The 19,459-nt window shown below is 46.3% G+C and overlaps 1 protein-coding gene across 2 annotated transcripts in view; it reads left to right on the forward strand.

The window, feature by feature from the left end:
• The first annotated feature begins 1,008 nt into the window (after positions 1-1,008).
• Positions 1,009-19,459, forward strand: part of LOC134396271 (alpha-2-macroglobulin-like) — a 92,197-nt gene continuing 73,746 nt past the window's right edge. For both annotated transcript variants that reach the window (XM_063122690.1, XM_063122691.1), the window contains exons 1-5: positions 1,009-1,190; positions 5,823-6,003; positions 10,009-10,171; positions 12,390-12,442; positions 17,271-17,291. In XM_063122690.1, the coding sequence (XP_062978760.1) occupies positions 1,099-1,190; positions 5,823-6,003; positions 10,009-10,171; positions 12,390-12,442; positions 17,271-17,291 (510 nt within the window). In that variant the 5' untranslated portion in view covers positions 1,009-1,098. The remainder of the gene's footprint in view (positions 1,191-5,822; positions 6,004-10,008; positions 10,172-12,389; positions 12,443-17,270; positions 17,292-19,459) is intronic.

Below are 19,459 nucleotides of genomic sequence, written 5' to 3' on the forward strand. Positions count from 1 at the left end.
AGGGTATGTAAAACCAGCATTTCTTTCTGGCACATGTAAATTTCAGCAAGATTGGTGAAACATTTTTCATTTTATCAACGTTAGAATGACCCACCCCCCAATTATGGGACAGATTATCACGAAAACTAGTAGCACCTTAAACTTAAAGGCAGATTGACAGGGCCATATGGATACCCAGGAAAGACCCCGGACCCAGAAAAGTACACCACTGGTTGTCACCTACAGCCCCCAACTGAAACCACGTCAACAGAACATCAGGGAACTCCAACCCATCACCAGCACAGACACGCCTCTCTCACAGGCCTTGGGAGGCAGAACAGTCCTGGCCTCCAGACCACCTCCCAACCTGCTAACAAGCAATAGTACACAGGACAGAGACACAGACAGAGGGACCACTCCCTGCAATAGACCCAAGTGACAACTCTGCCCCCAACACATCTATTCAGGCAACACTGTCACAGGACCCAACAACATCAGTCACACCATCAAAGGCTCTTTCACTTGCATCCTTATATAATTTGTGTGACATGTCATCCCTGACTCTGTCTGTTGTTAAGTTCTTAATAAACACGTACACATAAGACAAGTCTTATCTTTTCCACCACTTTTTTCAACTGCACATGATCAGATTTCCAACTGCACATTCCACCCCCCCAACTGCACATGTTGTGTCCAACTGCACACTAAAATATATATATATATATATATATATACCCGGGAACCTATGTTTTTTTGGCCCCTGCTAGAGGCAAACCAACGGGGCAGCGGCCCTGCTAGAACAGACTGTAACACACCAACAGTTCAATGGCAGGCCAGGGCCCTTGTGTAATAGGCACTGTCAATGCCCTCTTCTTCCTTCCCTGTTTGCTTGCCAAGGGCTTTTCTGTGTGCTCTTTTGGCAGAACGTCCAGCCTCTGGTCTTGATTGTCGCAATGTCGCTCTCCCCGCCTTTTTCTTTTCTCCTCCGCCTTGTGGGCCCCATGGCAGGGAGCTGCTATAAAGGGGGTTGCCAGGCTGGCAGAAGAGGGAGCAGCCAGAGGTGCAGAGATCCAGCTTCTGCCTCCGTCTGATCCAACCACAGGCCGCCCTCTCAGCACCATGGGGACGGGACGGAGACTCGGGGGATCCACCAGCTTTCTCCTGCTCCTCTTTCTCCTTCCTTGGGACACCGCGGCGTCCGCCCCAGAACCGTAAGCCGCTTGCTGGGTTTCTCAGACTCTCCCCGCCTCCGGAGAGCAAACCCCAAGTCTCTCTGCACAGCTTTACAGAGCAGTGAATTAGCGCTACTGGCGTTTGACCCATGGTATTCACTGCCACAAGAAGCAGCCGCGAATTCCATCTGCAAAGAAATTAGCGGTGTGAATCTCCCCCCCCCCCAGTAATGCTGCGCAGAGGGGCTGACAAAGGTTTGGATCCGGATTTAATCTGGATCAGTTGCACTGGTAGAAATGGACTTCCCCACCCCCTCCTACCCATGGCAGCGCTGCCAGAATTACCCTTGCCGGGTGCAGGTTATCGTGTTGTCCGAACTTGGGGAGGGTGAGCGGCAGGGTTCGCTTCCGAACCAGCCTTCAACTCTGGCTTGAACCCCGTCAGTGTTAGGTCTTGTGGTTTAATATTGCCTTATGAAGAAATAGCTATCTCTTTCTTTCTTTCTTTCTTTTTCTTCTTCTTCTTCTTCTTCTTCTTCTTCTTCTTCTTCTTCTTCTTCTTATTATTATTATTAGGGTGACCATATGAAAAGGAGGACAGGGCTCTTGTATCTTTAACAGTTGTATTGAAAAGGAGATTTCAGCAGGTGTCATTTGTATATATGGAGAACCTGGTGAAATTCCCTCTTCATCACAAGTTAAAGCTGCAGGTGCCGTGCCCTCTTTTAAATCTGGGTCACAGTACAGCTGCAGTATAGCTCCTGCAGCTTTAACTGTGGTGATGAAGAGGAAATTTCATCAGGTGCGACATGCATACAAATGACACCTGCTGAAATTCCCTTTTCTATGCAACTGTTAAAGATACAGGAGCCCTGTCCTCCTTTTCATAGGGTCACAACATTATTATTATTATTATTATTATTATTATTATTATTATTATTATTATTATTATTATTACATTTATATCCTGCCTTTTTTCCTGCAAGGAACCGAAGGCGGCATACATAATCCTCCTCCTCTGCTCCATTTTATCCTCACAACAACCACCCTGTGAGGAAGGTTGGGCTGAGAGTCTGTGTCTGACACAAAGTCACCCAGTGGTAGGGTGACCATATGAAAAGGAGGACAGGGCTCCTGTATCTTTTAAGTTGTATAGAAAAGGGAATTTCAGCAAGTGTCATTTGAATGCATGTAGCACCTGGTGAAATTTTGTCTTCATCATAACAGTAAAAGCTGCAGGAGTCCTGCCCTCTTGACAAAAGAGAGGAGGCTGCCTGCAGCTTTAACTATTGTGAGAAGAGGGAATTTCAGCAGATGCTGTATGCATACAAATGACACCTGCTGAAAATCCCTTTTCTCTACAACTGTTACTCTTAGACCCATCTGTGTTCTACATCTAGGAAATAGAAACCAAATGCACAGTTACAAGATGGGGGATACTTGGCACAGCAATACTACAAACGAGAAGGATCTTGGAATTGTTGTAGATCGCAAGCTGAATAGGAGCCAACAGTGCGATATGGCTGCAAGAAAGGCAAATGCTATTTTGGGCTGCATTAATAGAAGTATAGCTTCCAAATCACGTGAGGTACTGGTTCCTCTCTATTCGGCCCTGGTTAGGCCTCATCTAGAGTATTGCGTCCAGTTCTGGGCTCCACAATTCAAGAAGGACGCAGACAAGCTGGAGCGTGTTCAGAGGAGGGCAACCAGGATGATCAGGGGTCTGGAAACAAAGCCCTATGAGGAGAGACTGAAAGAATTGGGCATGTTTAGCCTAGAGAAGAGAAGATTGAGAGGAGACATGATAGCACTCTTCAAATACTTGAAAGGTTGTCACACACAGGAGGGCCGGGATCTAATCTCGATCCTCCCAAAGTGCAGGACATGGAATAATAGACTGAAATTACAGGAAGCCAGATTCTGGCTGGACTTCCGGAAAAACTTCATGATTGTTAGAGCAGCATGACGATGGAACAAATGACCTAGGGAGGTTGTGGGCTTTCCCACCCTAGAGGCCTTCAAGAGGCAGCTGGACAGCCATCTGTCAGGGATGCATTGAGCAGGGGGTTGGACTTGATGGCCTTATAGGCCCCTTCCAACTCTACGGTTCTATGAACCCACCAGGCCTGTTTAATAGAGATGTGCTCCGCTCCAATTAGAAGTGGAGAATCAGAAGCGAATTGGCCTGCTCCGCCTTGCCCAGAGGCAGAGTAGAAACGGACCAGGGACCCGTAGAAGCACGGGAAGAGAAGCGCCCATACGCGGAGTGCTTCTCTTTTCGCGGCGCGATCCGATCGCCATTTTGAAAAATTTCGCCCATAGGATTGCATTGCGGAAAAGAATAGAGGATAACTGTGTTGTTTTTAAAGCTATCTTTCTGAAACTTCTTGTGCTTAGAGAGTCGTGGCTGGGGCTCATTTTGAGCCTACTCTCAGCTCTCTGTGTGCTGCAGTTCGCTTGCTAGAATTTTTTGAAAAAATCGTTTTAAAACAGTGGGAAAAGGTACCTTTCCGAAGGGCCGAGGGGCAGAGTCAACTCCCGGTCATGATCACATGATCCCAAAGTTGGAGGAGGGGATAGGCAAAACGGGTAACTTGGGATTCTGGGAAACTTCTCTTTCTACTCTGAATGGAGTTTTCCCAGTGTTTTTTAAAACAGTAGCTCCACCAAATGTACAAACACAACCTGAAATCATATACAAACAGATAGGAAACACAGCACTGCTACCCACCCTAACTTTGGGGAACAACTGAATAGATGTGGTGCAAGGGGACGAGCTCCCCTAGGGCATGTGGACGTGCCCAGTGCACTCTCCTGTCCTTGGAGGGCCATCAGAGCCCTCCAAAAGTTAACCCGTGGAGAGAATGCTTATCATGAGTTGAAGTGAAAGTTTGCTTCTTAAAGACTGGTCCCTAGACAGGGACAGTCAAATTGGCACCAATGATTCTCCCTCCCTCTGGGCACGTCCACTCCCCTCTTACTGGTAAAAGACAGATATAGCCTTTAAAAAAAAATTCTTCTTGTTGTTTATTCAGCAACACTGCTGCTTTTAATTCCACCCCTCCTTTGTTTATTTGTTTATTTATTTATTTATTCCATTTTATATGCATTACTGGCTTTGAAACGATCCTTGGCTCACTTCCTTATGCCCCCAGAAATGTCTGCTGCCTGCCTGCCTGTCCTCCTCCTCTGTGCCCGCCTCGCAGGGATGGTTTGTGTGTGTCTTGCTTTGACTCAGGGGAGAAGTCCTTCCTGTGCTCACTTAGAGTTTTGGAAGTTCCAAATCAATTTTTCAGGTGTGGAAGAAGATTCATATTTAGGTTTATCTCTACTCCCCAATTCATGGCATGTTGGGATTTCCTTTGAAATGGCCCCATTGACTTGTCTGCAGCTTTAAATCCCTGAGATACTGGGGTGTCAGATTTTCATAAATTCCCCAAAAATCAGGGGATGATGGGATTGGCTTGAGTCTTGGCATACATATGTATCCCTGGATAAGCTATCATGGTGCCGAGTTTGAGGTTTCTAACGTGAAAATTGACGAAGATATCGAAAGGGGTGTGAATTGGGGTTATGGGTGGTGCGTTAGAGGTTAGAGCCCCGTCAAAAATCAGGGGATGATGGGATTGGCTTGAGTCTTGCCATGAATGTGGCTCTAGATGGCATCTGTGGGGGTGCCCACTTCAATTTTTTTTATCTGTCAAAACGTCGGAGAAAAGCCCATGTCTGCAAATGGGGTGTCTAATTTTCAAAAATTCCCCAAAAATCAGGGGATGATGGGATTGGCTTGAAACTTGGCTTCCATGTGGACACATGGATAAGCTGTCATGGGACCAAATGTGAGGTTTCTGACATGAAAATTTATGGAGATATCGAAAGGGGTGTGAATTGGGGTGAGTTAAAAGGTTAGAGCCCCGCCAAAAATCAGGGGATGACGAGATTTGCTTGAGTCTTGCCATGAATGTGGCTCTAGATGGCATCTGTGAGGGTGCCTACTTCAAAAAAAATTATCTGTCAAAATGTCGGAGAAAAGCCCATGTCTGAAAATGGGGTGTCTGATTTTCATAAATTCCCCAAAAATCAGGGGATGATGGGATTGGCTTGAGTCTTGGCATACACGTGCATGAGGTGTCATGGTGCCAAACATCAGGTTTCTAACTGTAACAGAAAAAAAGTTGTATACTTTTTTGGATTTCAATGCAATCCTATGGGGGGGAAAAGCGGAGCTCCGATCCGGATCCGGAGCTCCGCAGCGGAGCGGAGCGGACTATAGGCGAAGCGGGGCAGAGCGAAGCGGCCCGATCCTCAAATTGTGGATCTGGAAGAGAAGCAGATCGGGGGGTCCGTGCACACCCCTACTGTTTAACCAGAGGCAAAAGTGGGATGAGCATCTACACTACCCACAGAGGTCCCTCTTTCAAACTGCCGTTGCCTCTGAGATGGTAGGTGAACGGCCGACTCAGTCCAGCCACTGAGAGGTCTTTCTTTCAACCATCCTTTCTCTTAATTTGAAACCACCACTGTGCAGAGAGAGGTGATGGAGATGGCGAAACCCACCCTGACCTTAGAATTTGAACCGTGGATTGTTGTAGCTTTGCTGAAGATCATAAGACACCCACCGTCCTCCTAGTCCTGTGACCGGAACTCTTCCCTCCCACTTCCGTTCTCCAGACAGTATTTGGTCCTGGTGCCTGTCCTGATCCACACGGAGACCTCTGAGAAAATCTGCGTCCAGCTGAGCCACCTGAACGAATCGGTCACCCTGAGTGTCACACTAGAATATGGAGCAGAGAACAGAAGCCTCAGAGAAGTGACGACAGAGAAAGACGTTTTCGAGTGTGTCCCATTCAAGGTGAGAGTATTGTGGTAGAACCCGAAACCACGGGTCCCTGTGGTTCGCTGAGTGGTGGTCACAGACTCTCAGGACACAATTTCTCTCTCCTTAGAAGGTTTATTACAAGCAGCGCTGCAGGGTGGCAGTCGGAGGAACTGCCCAACAATTTCAGGAAATGTCAACATATTTATAGGGTCAGTTCCCCTTAGATACAATGGCAGAACTTTCCTACCAATCATAATACACCAAATCATCATATATAATACAGCTATGCAACACAACAACCAATGAGAAGCAAAGTGCCTAGGCATATACAGAGTTCAGATACTTCTCTGACTAAAACACCATAATTGGTATTTCAATAGCTACAGGAACTACATCTCCATCTGTTTCTTAGTTGTGGTTAGCTTGCCTTACTAAATGTACTACAACGGTTTAACTATCTTGTGACATGTTTCAACATCAGGTAGTGCAGCAAGTGTAACATTAAAAAATAGGTTTAAATTAAGCAAGAAGATATAAACTTTATGATGTATGTGTTATAAAGCTATTTTCTTAGATCTGTGGGCATTAGGTAAAAGAACCAGTTTAATTTCCAACACAATCTCTCGCGCGCTGTTTTCTGTTTCTCATCTGAACCGCGTGTTCCCAGGTGTTCTGCCAAGTAAAGCCATGAGAGGATCTACACAGGATCTTCTTCTGCCGGGCTCTCCGACCCGCGTGGCTCTTCCGCCGGCAGCAGGAGGCCGGCGGGGAGGTGGGCGACGGCGGCGGCAAGGACTCCCCAGCAAAGCCGCCAAGCCCGAGAACTTTTCGCCCCGTCCCCGCGAGGGACGATGCGGGGCCGCCGCCGCCGCCGCCACCTCTTCTGGCCAGGTAGGGCAGGATCTACACAAAGAGTTTCAGGGCGCCCTGGAGGCGCACGCTAGCGCCTTCAAGACGCTGTGTAGATCTCCCCCTGGACTGCCATGTGCAACAGTAAAAATGACTCAGAAATGTAATATCTAGGAATAAGTGATAATACATCATTTTTACCCTGCCTTTTCTAATCCAGTGCTCCTTGAAACAATAAAAAGAAGCAATGCACAATTAAGAAGCATTCCATAGTAGGATCGGCCAGTGTGCAAGCTTTCCGGCTACATGGGATTCTTTCCCAGGCTGGATGGCCAGGAAAAACATTTGGTCAGAACTAATTGCAAGAGCAGACAGGAGAACATCAAGTCGCAAAGTTAAAATCCTGTTCACACAAGTGGGGCAAAACACATAGGTAGAGGAATGGTCTGGTGTGTGTGTGAAGGGTGACCGTATGGAAAGGAGGACAGGGCTCCTGTGTCTTTAACAGTTGTATTGAACCTTTTGTCAGGGATGCTTTAGGGTGGATTCCTGTACTGAGCGGGGGGGTTGGACTCGATGGCCTTATAGGCCCCTTCCAACTCTACTATTCTATGATTCTATGAAAGGGGAATTTCAGCGCACACACACACACACACACACACACACACACAAGGTGACCATATGAAAAGGAGGACCGGGCTCCTGTATCTTTAACAGTGTTATTGAAAGCGGAATTTTAGCAAGTGTCATTTGTATGCATGCAGCATCTGGTGAAGTTCCCTCTTCATCACAACCGTTAAAGCTGCTGGAGCCCTGCCCTCTTTTATATCTGGTCACTCTAGTAGAGCTCCTGCAGCTTTAATGGTTGTGATAAAGAGGGAATTTCACCAGTACATCCCTACAAATTGTACATCCCTACAAATAACACCTGCTGAAATTCCCCTTTCTATTCAACTGTTAAGAGATACAGGAGCCCTGTCCTCCTTTTCATAGTGTCACCCTGTGTATGTGTGTGGGTGTGTGGGTGGTCCCATTTTCTCAGGAACCAGGCCTATGCCCAAATATGTGTGACACCTATACTAGACCCGCTGCACAAACCCTTCTCAAAGGTTAAATAAAACCTTTCCCCAAGCTGTGAGGGAAACAGGTTTAATATAGGGTCTTTTTAAAAATGTACTGTGGGTATATACTGGTGAGTGAGGCTGTTTGCTAACTGTGAGGCAGGTAAATAATGCCAAGCTGACACGTGGTAATTGGTAGCTAGGCTAATAATAAGTTTATTGTCACGTTAAAAGCTTCAAATGAAAATATAATGCTTCCAATCCTGCCTAATCCAAACCTCTCACACTCATACCACCTCTCTCTCTCTCTCTCTCTCTCTCTCTCATTCTCTCTCTCTCTCTCTCTCTCTACCAATCCTAAATCTCTAGCAATTAATCTTTCACTCCACACAAAAATTCAATCTCTACTCCCAACAACAACCTTTAGGCAGAGTGAGGGCTAATCTAGGGTGACCATGTGAAAAGGAGGACAGGGCTCCTGTATCTTTAACAGTTGTATTGAAAAGGGAATTTTCTGCAGGTGCCATGTCACGCCAGTCCGTTTCCAGCTTCATTGGCTGCCAGTCCAGGTCCGGGCCCGATTCAAAGTGCTGGTATTAATATTTAAAGCCCTAAATGGCTTGGGGCCAGGCTATCTGAAAGAAAGCCTCCTCCCATATGTACCTGCCCAGACCCTAAGTTCATCTTCAGGGGTCCTTCTCCGCGAGCCCCTGCCAAAGGAAGTGAGGCAGGTGGCTACCAGGAGCAGGGCCTTCTCTGCTGTGGCACCCCAGCTGTGGAATGAGCTCCCTAAGGAGGTTCGCCTCGCACCTACACTAAGGTCATCCTCAGGGGCCCTTCTCCGTGAGCCCCTGCCAAAGGAAGTGAGGCAGGTGGCTACTAGGAGCAGGGCCTTCTCTGCTGTGGCACCCCGGCTGTGGAATGAGCTCCCTAAGGAGGTTCGCCTCGCACCTACACTAAGGTCATCCTCAGGGGTCCTTCTCCGCGAGCCCCTGCCAAAGGAAGTGAGGCAGGTGGCTACTAGGAGCAGGGCCTTCTCTGCTGTGGCACCCCGGCTGTGGAATGAGCTCCCTAAGGAGGTTCGCCTCGCACCTACACTAAGGTCATCCTCAGGGGTCCTTCTCCGCGAGCCCCTGCCAAAGGAAGTGAGGCAGGTGGCTACTAGGAGCAGGGCCTTCTCTGCTGTGGCACCCCGGCTGTGGAATGAGCTCCCTAAGGAGGTTCGCCTCGCACCTACACTAAGGTCATCCTCAGGGGTCCTTCTCCGCGAGCCCCTGCCAAAGGAAGTGAGGCAGGTGGCTACTAGGAGCAGGGCCTTCTCTGCTGTGGCACCCCGGTTGTGGAACGAGCTCCCCAGAGAGGTCCTGTGCTCGGGTCCGAGCTCCTTACAGTTACTCCCCGCGATGCCCAGCCATACGTCCTCAGATACGTCTAGCCATGCCTCCTGACTGCTTTTGTCACGGTTTTTCTGGCTCTCCTGCTTCTCTTCAGAAGGATGTTTGCAGTGTGCCCCTACCCCCGTTTGCAAGGTTATCGCTCTTCACCATGAGTTCTGGTCTCAGCGAACAGCCAATCAGCTGTGAGGGGCGTGCGCATGGGTATCGAGTGTGTTTTACCACCGAGTGTCTTTTTAAATTAATTTTAATTAGGGTTACCTTATGGAAAGGAGGACAGGGCTCCTGTATCTTTAACAGTAGGAGAGACTGAAAGAACTGGGCTTGTTTAGCCTGGAGAAGAGAAGATTGAGGGGAGACATGATAACACTCTTCAAAGACTTAAAAGGTTGTCACACAGAGGAGGGCCAGGATCTCTTCTCGATCCTCCCAGATTGCAGGACACGAAATAACGGGCTCAAGTGACAGGAAGCCAGATTCCGGCTGGACATCAGGAAAAACCTCCTGACTGTTAGAGCAGTACGACAAATGGAACCAGTTACCTAGGGAGGTTGTGGGCTCTCCCACACTAGAGGCCTTCAAGAAGCAGCTGGACAACCCTCTGTCAGGGATGCTTTAGGGTGGATTCCGCCATTGAGTGGGGGGTTGGACTTGATGGCCTTATAGGACCCTTCCAACTCTACTCTTCTGTGATTCTATGAAGGCCGCTGACTTCCTCCTTTCCTGTGCTGCAGATTCCCAAATGGGCCAGTCCGGGCTCCACAAAGGTGTTTCTCACCGTGTTGGTGGAGGGGGAGACGTTGCGTTTTTGGAGCCGGAAAACAGTGCTGGTCAAGAACGTGGAGGGCCTTGTCTTCGTCCAGACGGACAAACCCATCTACAAGCCTGGACAGGAAGGTAAGCAGGAGAGGCTCCAGTGGGGAAAGGACACTTGGCAAATCCTGCGTCACCTTTGCGAACCGCCCAAAGCCTCTTCGGACGAGTCCTGTCGGTGGCCACGTTGGTCCTCCCCGGGCCTGGGGACACATTCTTTGTTGCCACGTTGATAGCAGCGGAGTGTAGTTGCTCATCCTGACAGTCCCCGTAGCCACGCCCCCAAGGAGGGGCCCAACATTCCAGCGGCTGTGTGGATCCCTCTTAGCAAGCCAGCTTTTGCCTGCACCAAGAGTGTCTTTTGTAAGGCTCCTGCGTCTTAATCGCCCATTCAAAACCAAGCCGCCCCAAAGTACGTTGCCTTGCAACAGGGATTGCAGAAAACAATGTCTCAGTTTGCATGGCACCACGCCTGCTGGCCTATTTTCGCTGTGGGTGCTGTTGTGTTTTCCCGGGGCCTGCGGGCCTCTGTGTAGTTTGCCGAGCGCTTAGCAGAATGCACCGGCCGCCATTTTGAATACACCAGCGTCAGTGTGCTCATAGGTTGCCGTGTTGTGCAGACCCAGCATCATGGGCTGTTTGCGGGGGCCTACATAACCCTAAAACAAGGTATGGATCATTTGAAAGTTGTCTGCTCCCTCAAATCAACCCATGACATTGGGTTCGCACAACACAGCAAGCTATGAGCACACCGGCGCTTTCATATTCAAAATGGCGGCCAGCGCATTCTGCCAAGACCTGGTGGGAGTTTAACCCATGGTGACTTGTTGTTACATACAAGCAAGACCAATATCTTGAGAAAATACACACGCACACAGAGCTATTGTGAAGATTTCAGCCAAGCTCAGAGGGAACAGGGAGTGTGGCAGATGCCATCATTATCCCTGCTAAGAAAAGAGTGATGGAGAGCGGCTTCCCTTCCAGCCCTGCCTCTGCCATGCCACTTCTTGTTGACCTCTAGGGAAAGGCCTGGGTTGGTACCTCTGGCTCATGCTATTTATGAGACCAGCTGCGTCAGCCAGAGAGACTAGAGAGACAAGAGAAAGAAACGCCTATGGATTCACACATCATCATCAAATTTATTTCTTACCCACCTCTCCATTCTGATCGAGGCAGGGAACAACAGTAAATATAAATACATAAAACTGAATTAAAACATAATATTCATTGTTAAAACTGTTGGGATATGTTGGTTTATATTTACAACCTTATTTAGTTATTGCCAGACTGGGCTTCTGGCCAATAACCATATAGCAGAGTTTTTGCAGCGGTTTCCAGCAAAGTCAGCACAGACACAGATTAAAGACTGAGATTTTCAGTAGGTTTAAACAAACCTTTACTGGCATATAAAATATATATTTTAGTTATGGCAATCACAAATACAAATACTTACATACGGTCAGTCAATACAGCTCTGATAGTGATCATTACTGAGTGATCATTTCTGAGTGATCATTTCTGATACATGTACATGGGAATACATTCCTTTTTATAGGCTAACTGTACAGTGATGCAACTGCTTGCAATCCCTTAATTGAAACAATCAAGTTACCAATTATTCAATCATGACATCAATGTCCAGGTGCAACGTTGACCTTTAAGTTTTCTGCTGAGTCTTCTGATTCCTCCAGCTCCTCAGCAATTAGTAAATCGATGGAAACATAACCAGGATCCATTCCAGGATCCAACAAAAACATCCTAAAATCATTCTAAAAACATCCTAAAATTCCACTGGATAGCCCTGCTGGAAGAGAGCAGTATTTATAGCTTTCTTGAATGCTAAAAGACTGTCAAGCTGACGAGCAGCAGAAGAGAAGGTCCTCTGGGTAACAGTTGTTAATCTAGTTTTTGCTAGCTGAAGTAGATTCTTCCCCGAGGACCTGAGTGTGCGGGGCGGATTGTATTGGAGTAGCCTGGACCCAAACCATGTTGGGCTTTAAAGGTGATAACCAACACTTTATACTTCGCCCAGAAACTAATTGGCAGCCAGTGAAGATATTTTAAAACTGGTGTAATGTGGTCACCCCTAGGTGTACCGGTGACCAGCCTGGCTGCCATATTTTGAAGTAGTTGAAGTTTCCAGACTAGGCCCGTGTCTTCTTTTGGTGAGGGAGATGCTGCCAGGAACTTTCCGGATGCCGCGCATGCGCTCCGCCACGGAGCCCTGACATGCAGACGCCAAGCCCGCCCGCCCACGTGGCTGCAGAGTCGCATTGAAACGCCTCCTTTCTTCCTTTTCCAGTTCAGTTCCGCATCGTTTGTCTGGATGAAGATTTCCATCCCATAAACGAGAAGGTAAGTTCCATCATTTTATTTTCATAGAATCATAGAATCATAGAACAGCAGAGTTGGAAGGGGCCTACAAGGCCATCGAGTCCAACCCCCTGCTCAATGCAGGAATCCACCCTAAAGCATCCCTGACAGATGCTTGTCCAGCTGCCTCTTGAAGGCCTCTAGTGTGGGAGAGCCCACAACCTCCCTAGGTCACTTGTTCCATTGTCATACTGCTCTAACAGTCAGGAAGTTTTTCCTGATGTCCAGCTGGAATCTGGCTGGACGTCAGCTGGAATCTGGCTGGAATTTTATTTTATTTATATATTTTTTTCATCTGCCCTGTAACCAACATGCTCTGGGCAGATTACAAACAGTTAAAAAGACTAAAATGCCATAGGAACAGTTAAAAACATAACGGACAACACCAATATTTAAAAGACTTAAAGACAACACAAGAGTCATGTCTAGATCAATTCACACCACCAGCTGTTAGGCTGCCTTTTAAAAAAAACAATCAAATTTGTGCAGCTGCTTAGATAGACCACTTTGCCCAGTGCCGGCTCCAGGATTTGAGCTCCCTTGGCCCAGATACCCACAATGGGTCCCCTCCTTCAGTGAGTCTTATCTTCAGAGGAGATGAGACCTATGTTCAGAGGAGGGCAACCAGGATGATCAGGGGTCTGGAAACAGCCCTGTGAAGGGAGACTGAAACAACTGGGCATGTTTAGCCTGGAGAAGAGAAGATTGAGGGGAGACATGATAGCACTCTTCAAATACTTAAAAGGTTGTCACACAGAGGAGGGCCAGGATCTCTTCTCGATCCTCCCAGAGTGCAGGACACGGAATAACGGGCTCAAGTTACAGGAAGCCAGATTCCGGCTGGACATCAGGAAAAACTTCCTGACTATTAGAGCAGTATGACAATGGAATCAGTTACCTAAGGAGGTTATGGGCTCTCCCACAGTAGAGGCCTTCAAGAGGCAGCTGGACAACCATCTGTCAGGGATGCTTTAGGGTGGATTCCTGCATTGAGCCTGGCGGGGGGGGGGGGGGATTGGGCTTGATGGCCTTGTAGGCCCCTTCCAGCTCTGCTATTCTATGATTCTATGATTCTTACTCACATTGTCAACAGGTGCTACTATAGGGTGACCCTGTGAAAAGAAGGACCAGGCTCCTGTATCTTTAACAGTTGTACTGAAAGGAGAATTTCACCAATTGTGATTTTTGCATGCAGCACCTGGTGAAATTCCCTCTTCATCACAACCATTATTGCTGCAGGAGCCCTGTCTAGTGAACCAGATACAAAAGAGGGCAAGGCTCCTGCAGCTGTACCTGTTGTGATGAAGAAGGAACTTCACCAGGTGCTGCATGCATACAAATAATGCCTGCTGAAATTTCCTTTTCTGTACAACTGTTAAAGATACAGGAGCCCTGTCCTCCTTTTCATATATTCACCCCAATTCTAATGCTCCCTGACCATGATGTTGGCTTAATGTTACACTCGTCTGTTTCTGCAGCATGATAGCCTGTTGGTGGGTGTTACATACATAGCCACTATGGTTAGGAATGGTTCACATGACATGCTAAGCCATAATGTTTTGCTCAAAATGCTTAACCACCGTGGTTAGCGTGTCATCTGAACATGGTCAGACAGTTGCATTCCTAGACTAACATGCTGTCTAGGGTGACCATATGGAAAGGAGGACAGGGCTCATGTATCTTTAACAGTTGCATAGAAAAGGGAATTTCAGCAGGTGTCATTTGTATATTTGGAGAACCTGGTGAAATTTCCTCTTCATCACAACCGTTAAAGCTGCAGGAGCCCTGCCCTCTTTTGTATCTGGTCACAGTAGGCAGGGCTCCTGCAGCTTTAATAGTTGTGATGAAGAGGGAATCACGCCAGGTGCTCCATGTATACAAATGACGCCTGCTGAAATTCTCTTTTCTGTACAACTGTTAAAGATACAGGAGCTCTATCCTCCGTTCCAGATGGTCACCCTAGGTGATCCACCAGGTTGCAACGGTAAAGAGGATGAGAGTCTTGTCAGTGGGCCCCTGAAGGTCCTCAACTGTGCTTTCCTTTGATGCTGAGATGTCCTTGCCCTGAGAGCAGCCTATTAATGAGTAACGTCTCTATCAGACTTTCCCAACTTTGTTCTCCAGATGTTTTGAATCAACTCCCATCTTTCCTGACTACTGGCCTTGGTGATTGGGGCTGACAGATGTTAGAGTCCAAAACTCCCAAAGATCACCAGTGAGCAAAAGTCTGCCCTGCACGAAAGGCCTGGTTGCCATTTTGGGACCACTGGAGGCAGAACCAGTGGGTCCCTGAAATGAATGTGACCTGCCTTCACTATTTATGACAAGTTGCAAGACGTACGCTAGGCTGATCAGGACTCCTGTACGTTTATGAGAAAAAGAGGAGGCTAGCTCTGGTGCAATGCAAGGTCAAAACAGGTTTCTTTATTTTTCTTATCTGAAATGCAAAAAATGTTCAAAAAACTTTCAACCAAACTTGTACACATGCTCAACGTTTTGGATCTGGAGATCCTTCGTCAGGAGCTATAAGACATTCAAGTAAAATATGTATAAAAATCATATTACATTGTAAACAAGTTCATCTAACTTAAAATTAAATAAAAGGAAACAACACTCATAGTCTAATACAGTGGTTCCCAAACTTTTTCAGGTAACCGCCCCCTTGGTTCCACAAACTCATGCCCAGTGCCCCCTACCCTACACTATAAAAATCATTATTCAGAATAGCGGTTTTCAGTGACCCACTAAGGAAGGTAACAACAATAAAATTCAAAACAGTAACAATTAATTGAATATTTATTCAAAATCCGAAGCACCCGCCACAGGCTTGCCGAGGGAGGGAGGGAAAAGAGAGTGAACGCCTCTATTTTGCAGCCAGCGTGGCAGGGCACACCAAGCAGGGTATGTCTCTTCATTAGCGTTTTGGTGCTTTTGAAACATTTCAATTCATCATTAAAAGGACTCTTCTTAAACGGTATTAATACATGTCTGGATTCTTCCCCTGTATGGCTTGGGACCAAACTACCTTCTTCCATAAAAATGTCCCTGGGTTTCAAGACCTTCTGGAGAGGCGCTTTTCGGAAAAGACCATGTCGAGCGCCCCCCTGCCGCCCCTTTGCCTCTTAACGCCCCCATGCAATCCCATCGTCCCCAAGGGGGCGGTACCGCCCGCTTTGGGAACCACTGCTCTAATACAATATATGGACCTTTACACTAAGTTTTCACTGGACTAACCTATTCATGATATAATCCACTCAACCGCTTGTATTAGAGGAAACGCTCATAGCTTATTGAGTTTGTATTTTTTATTATTACAGTAAGTGTAGTTATTTATATTAACTTGGCACTCTCCTACACTCCCTAAATTTGTTCCCAGCTATATAGTCATAAATAATTTCTTTTATTTAGTTGCACGTTATTTCATAGCACCAGCGCTATTCTCCTCTTGTAACAGTTGGAGAGAAAAGGGAATTTCAGCAGGTGTCATTGTTATGCCTGCAGCACCTGGTGAAATTGCCTCTTCATCACAACTGTTACAGCTGCAGGAGCCCTGCCTTCTTTTGTATCTCGTCACTCTAGTATAGCTCCTGCAGCTTTAACTGTTGTGCTGAAGAGGGAATTTCACCAGGTGCTGCAGGCATACAAATGACACCTGCTGAAATTCCCTTTTCAATATGACTGTTGAAGATACAGGAGTAGGGTGACCCTATGAAAAGGAGGACCGTTCTCCTGTATCTTTAACAGTTGCATACAAAAGGGAATTTCAGCATGGTCCACCAGGAGAAGAGCCTTCAGCGTGGTGGTCTCCTTTCTTTGGAACTCCAATCCCCTGGAGGTCAAGCAGGTGCCAACAGTGTTGCTTCTGCACTTCCTGAAAATAGCTCTATCCCAGGAAGCCTTCCTTGACTGAAAGCCAGTGGTAGACCAGGGGTCCCTGATATTTTTAGGCCTCTGGACACATTTAAAATCTAGAGAGACAGTTGTGGGCACTGTCACAAAAAAAGGCTATCATGGGGAGGAGGCTTGCCCATTCAGAAAATGGCTGCCACAGTGGGCATGGCCAGAAAACACAAACTTTGTATGTAGGGTGACCATATGGAAAGGAGGACAGGGCTCCTGTATCTTTAACAGTTGCATTGAAAAGGGAATTTCTGCAGGAGTCATTTGTATATATGGAGAACCTGGTGAAATTCCCTCTTCATCACAACAGTTAATGCTGCAGGAGCTATACTAGAGTGACCAGATTTAAAAGAGGGCAGGGCTCCTGCAGCTTTAACTGCGGTGATGAAGAGGGAATTTCACCAGGTTCTCCATATATACAAATGACACCTGCTGAAATTCCCTTTTCTATGCAACTGGTAAAGATACAGGAGCCCTGTCCTCCTTTCCATAGGGTCACCCTACCACTACACATTTTATATGGGTTTTATTTTTAGGTTCTATTGTTATATTCTTTTAAAATCCAGTTAAGGTCTTTTATCACTGTACTTATTGCATTTTTTTTAGCTGCTGACCTATTTTATTTCAGGGACAACGCTTTGCAGCAAAGCACTATATCTATTATTATTATTATTATTATTATTATTATTATTATTACTATTATTATTAAAGGAAGATGTTTGGAGTGGTCACTAAAACACTAAAAAATAAATGGCTCTTTTACCTCAGTATCAACATTTTGAACTGCTACAATTCAGCTACTTAGAATGACAGAACGTGGTAAAGGCTCTCTGCCTTAATATACATAGCTCTTGTGTGTAGTTTTTCATTCATCCCTGTCTCTTCTTTCTCCTATTTTTTGTCTCCACAGTTTCCTTTGGTTTACATCGAGGTACGTGGCGAATTCTGCTGAAATCTAGGGATCACTGGGGGTGGGGGTTAGGGTTAGGGTTGGGGACATTTGCTGCTGAGGTCCTGGTTTCTCTGCCACAACAGGAAAATAGCGATCTCAGAAAGCCAGGGAATAAAAGTGGGTCGGTGCCTGACAACTAGTGAGGTGACAGCACCCTAAAACCCAATGTGTCTGTTAGCTCTGCTTGTGAGGCTGTTCATTCTTTAAGGGTAGGGTGACCCTATGAAAAGGAGGACAGGGCTCCTGTATCTTTAGCAATTGCATAGAAAAGGGAATTTCAGCAGGTGTCATTTGTATATATGGAGAACCTGGTGAAATTCCCTCTTCATCACAGCAGTTAAAGCTGCCCTCTTTTAAATCTGGTCCCTCTAGTTTAGCTCCTGCAGCTTTAACTGTGGTGATGAAGAGGGAATTTCACCAGGTTCTGCATATATACAAATGATGCCTGCTGAAATTCTCTTTCCTACGCAACCGTTATAGATACAGGAGCCCTGTCCTCCTTTTCATATGGTCACCCTATTTAAGGGTGCAATCCCGTCCAAGTTTAGACGGATAGAAAGTCCTACAATTCCCAGCATCCCTTCACACTGCCATGTTGACTGAGGCATGCTGGGAGTTGTATGACTTTCCCCCCAGTCTAAACATGCATAGGATTATGAACGAAAGTTTCTTAAGTGAGGGATGGTCAATCTATGGGCCTCCAGATGTTCTGGCCTACAGCTCCATCAGCCCTGACTGGCATAGGCATTGCTGTGGGATTATGGGAATTCTAGGCCGAAACATCTGGAGGGCATTCATTTCTTCCCCCTTGCCTTAAATAGTCCATTTGGGGGACAAAGCTCACCTTTGCTGCAGTCCCCAAATTCCGATCGCCAGAACCTCTTCGTTCTGTATGATTCCATGTAGAATTGTGCAGTTACCTGCAATTCCATGCAAATTGCAGTAATAAACTACGATTCTCTCAAACTTTAGTGTCCCAGTGGGAATTTTCCATGGTGTCCCCAGAACCTGATCCTCTTTCCCCAAGCCAGTGACTGCAATGTCATTCACACAGTTTTATCTGCCTTTGGGCTTCCAATGGATCAGACGGTTACCTTGGGTATATCTAGAGCAAATAGACTTGTTATGTGATACATTGGAAGAAGAAGAAAAAAACCAGGACAGAGAGATTTAAACATTAACCATGTGCCTGCAATCTGAAACTGAACTCTTTGGCAGTAAGTTCCATTTAACTTAATGGGATTTGAGCTAAATGGAACTTGGATATTTGATCTAGTTTTGTTGATGTTTATGCATAATTCACAGAAACCTGTATTTGTGTGTGTGTGTACTCACAGAATAATGGGCTCAAGTTAAAGGAAGCCAGATTCCGGCAGGACATCAGGAAAAACTTCCTGACTGTTACAGCAGTACGACAATGGAATCAGTGACCTAGGGAGGTTGTGGGCTCTCCCACACTAGAGGCCTTCAAGAGGCAGCTGGACAAGAATTTGTCAGGGATGCTTTAGGGTGGATTCATGCATTAAGCAGGGGGTTGGACTCGATGGCCTTGCAGGCCCCTTCCAACTCTGCTAATCTATGATTCTATGATTCTATGCTGGGCTTAATCTACACTATATTATTTATTTATTTAAAACATTTCTTGGCCACCTTTCAGGGCAGGGGCCCTCACAAGGCGGCTTACGACAATAAAATACATAGTATATTAAAAACAATAAAATATTAAAATACTGAAAGCAATAAAAACATGTTTACAATAAAATAGTTATTTATTTTATTTTTATTTTATGTATTACATTTTTATACCGCCCAATAGCCGAAGCTCTCTGGGAGGTTCACAAAAATTGAAACCATAATAAAACAACCTACAGGTTAAAAGCACAAATACAAAATACAGTATAAAAAGCACAACCAGGATAAAACCACGCAGCAAAATTGATATAAGGTTAAAATACAGAGTTAGAACAGTAAAATTTAAATTTAAGTTAAAATTAAGTGTTAAAATACTGAGAGAATAAAAAGGTCTTCAGCTGGCGACGAAGGGAGTACAGTGTAGGCGCCAGGCGGACCTCTCTGGGGAGCTCATTCCACAACCGGGGTGCCACAGCGGGGAAAGCCCTCCTCCTAGTAGCCGCCTGCCTCACTTC

This window comes from Elgaria multicarinata, chromosome 3 (assembly GCF_023053635.1).
Source record: "Elgaria multicarinata webbii isolate HBS135686 ecotype San Diego chromosome 3, rElgMul1.1.pri, whole genome shotgun sequence".
NCBI classification, from domain to species: Eukaryota; Metazoa; Chordata; class Lepidosauria; order Squamata; family Anguidae; genus Elgaria; species Elgaria multicarinata.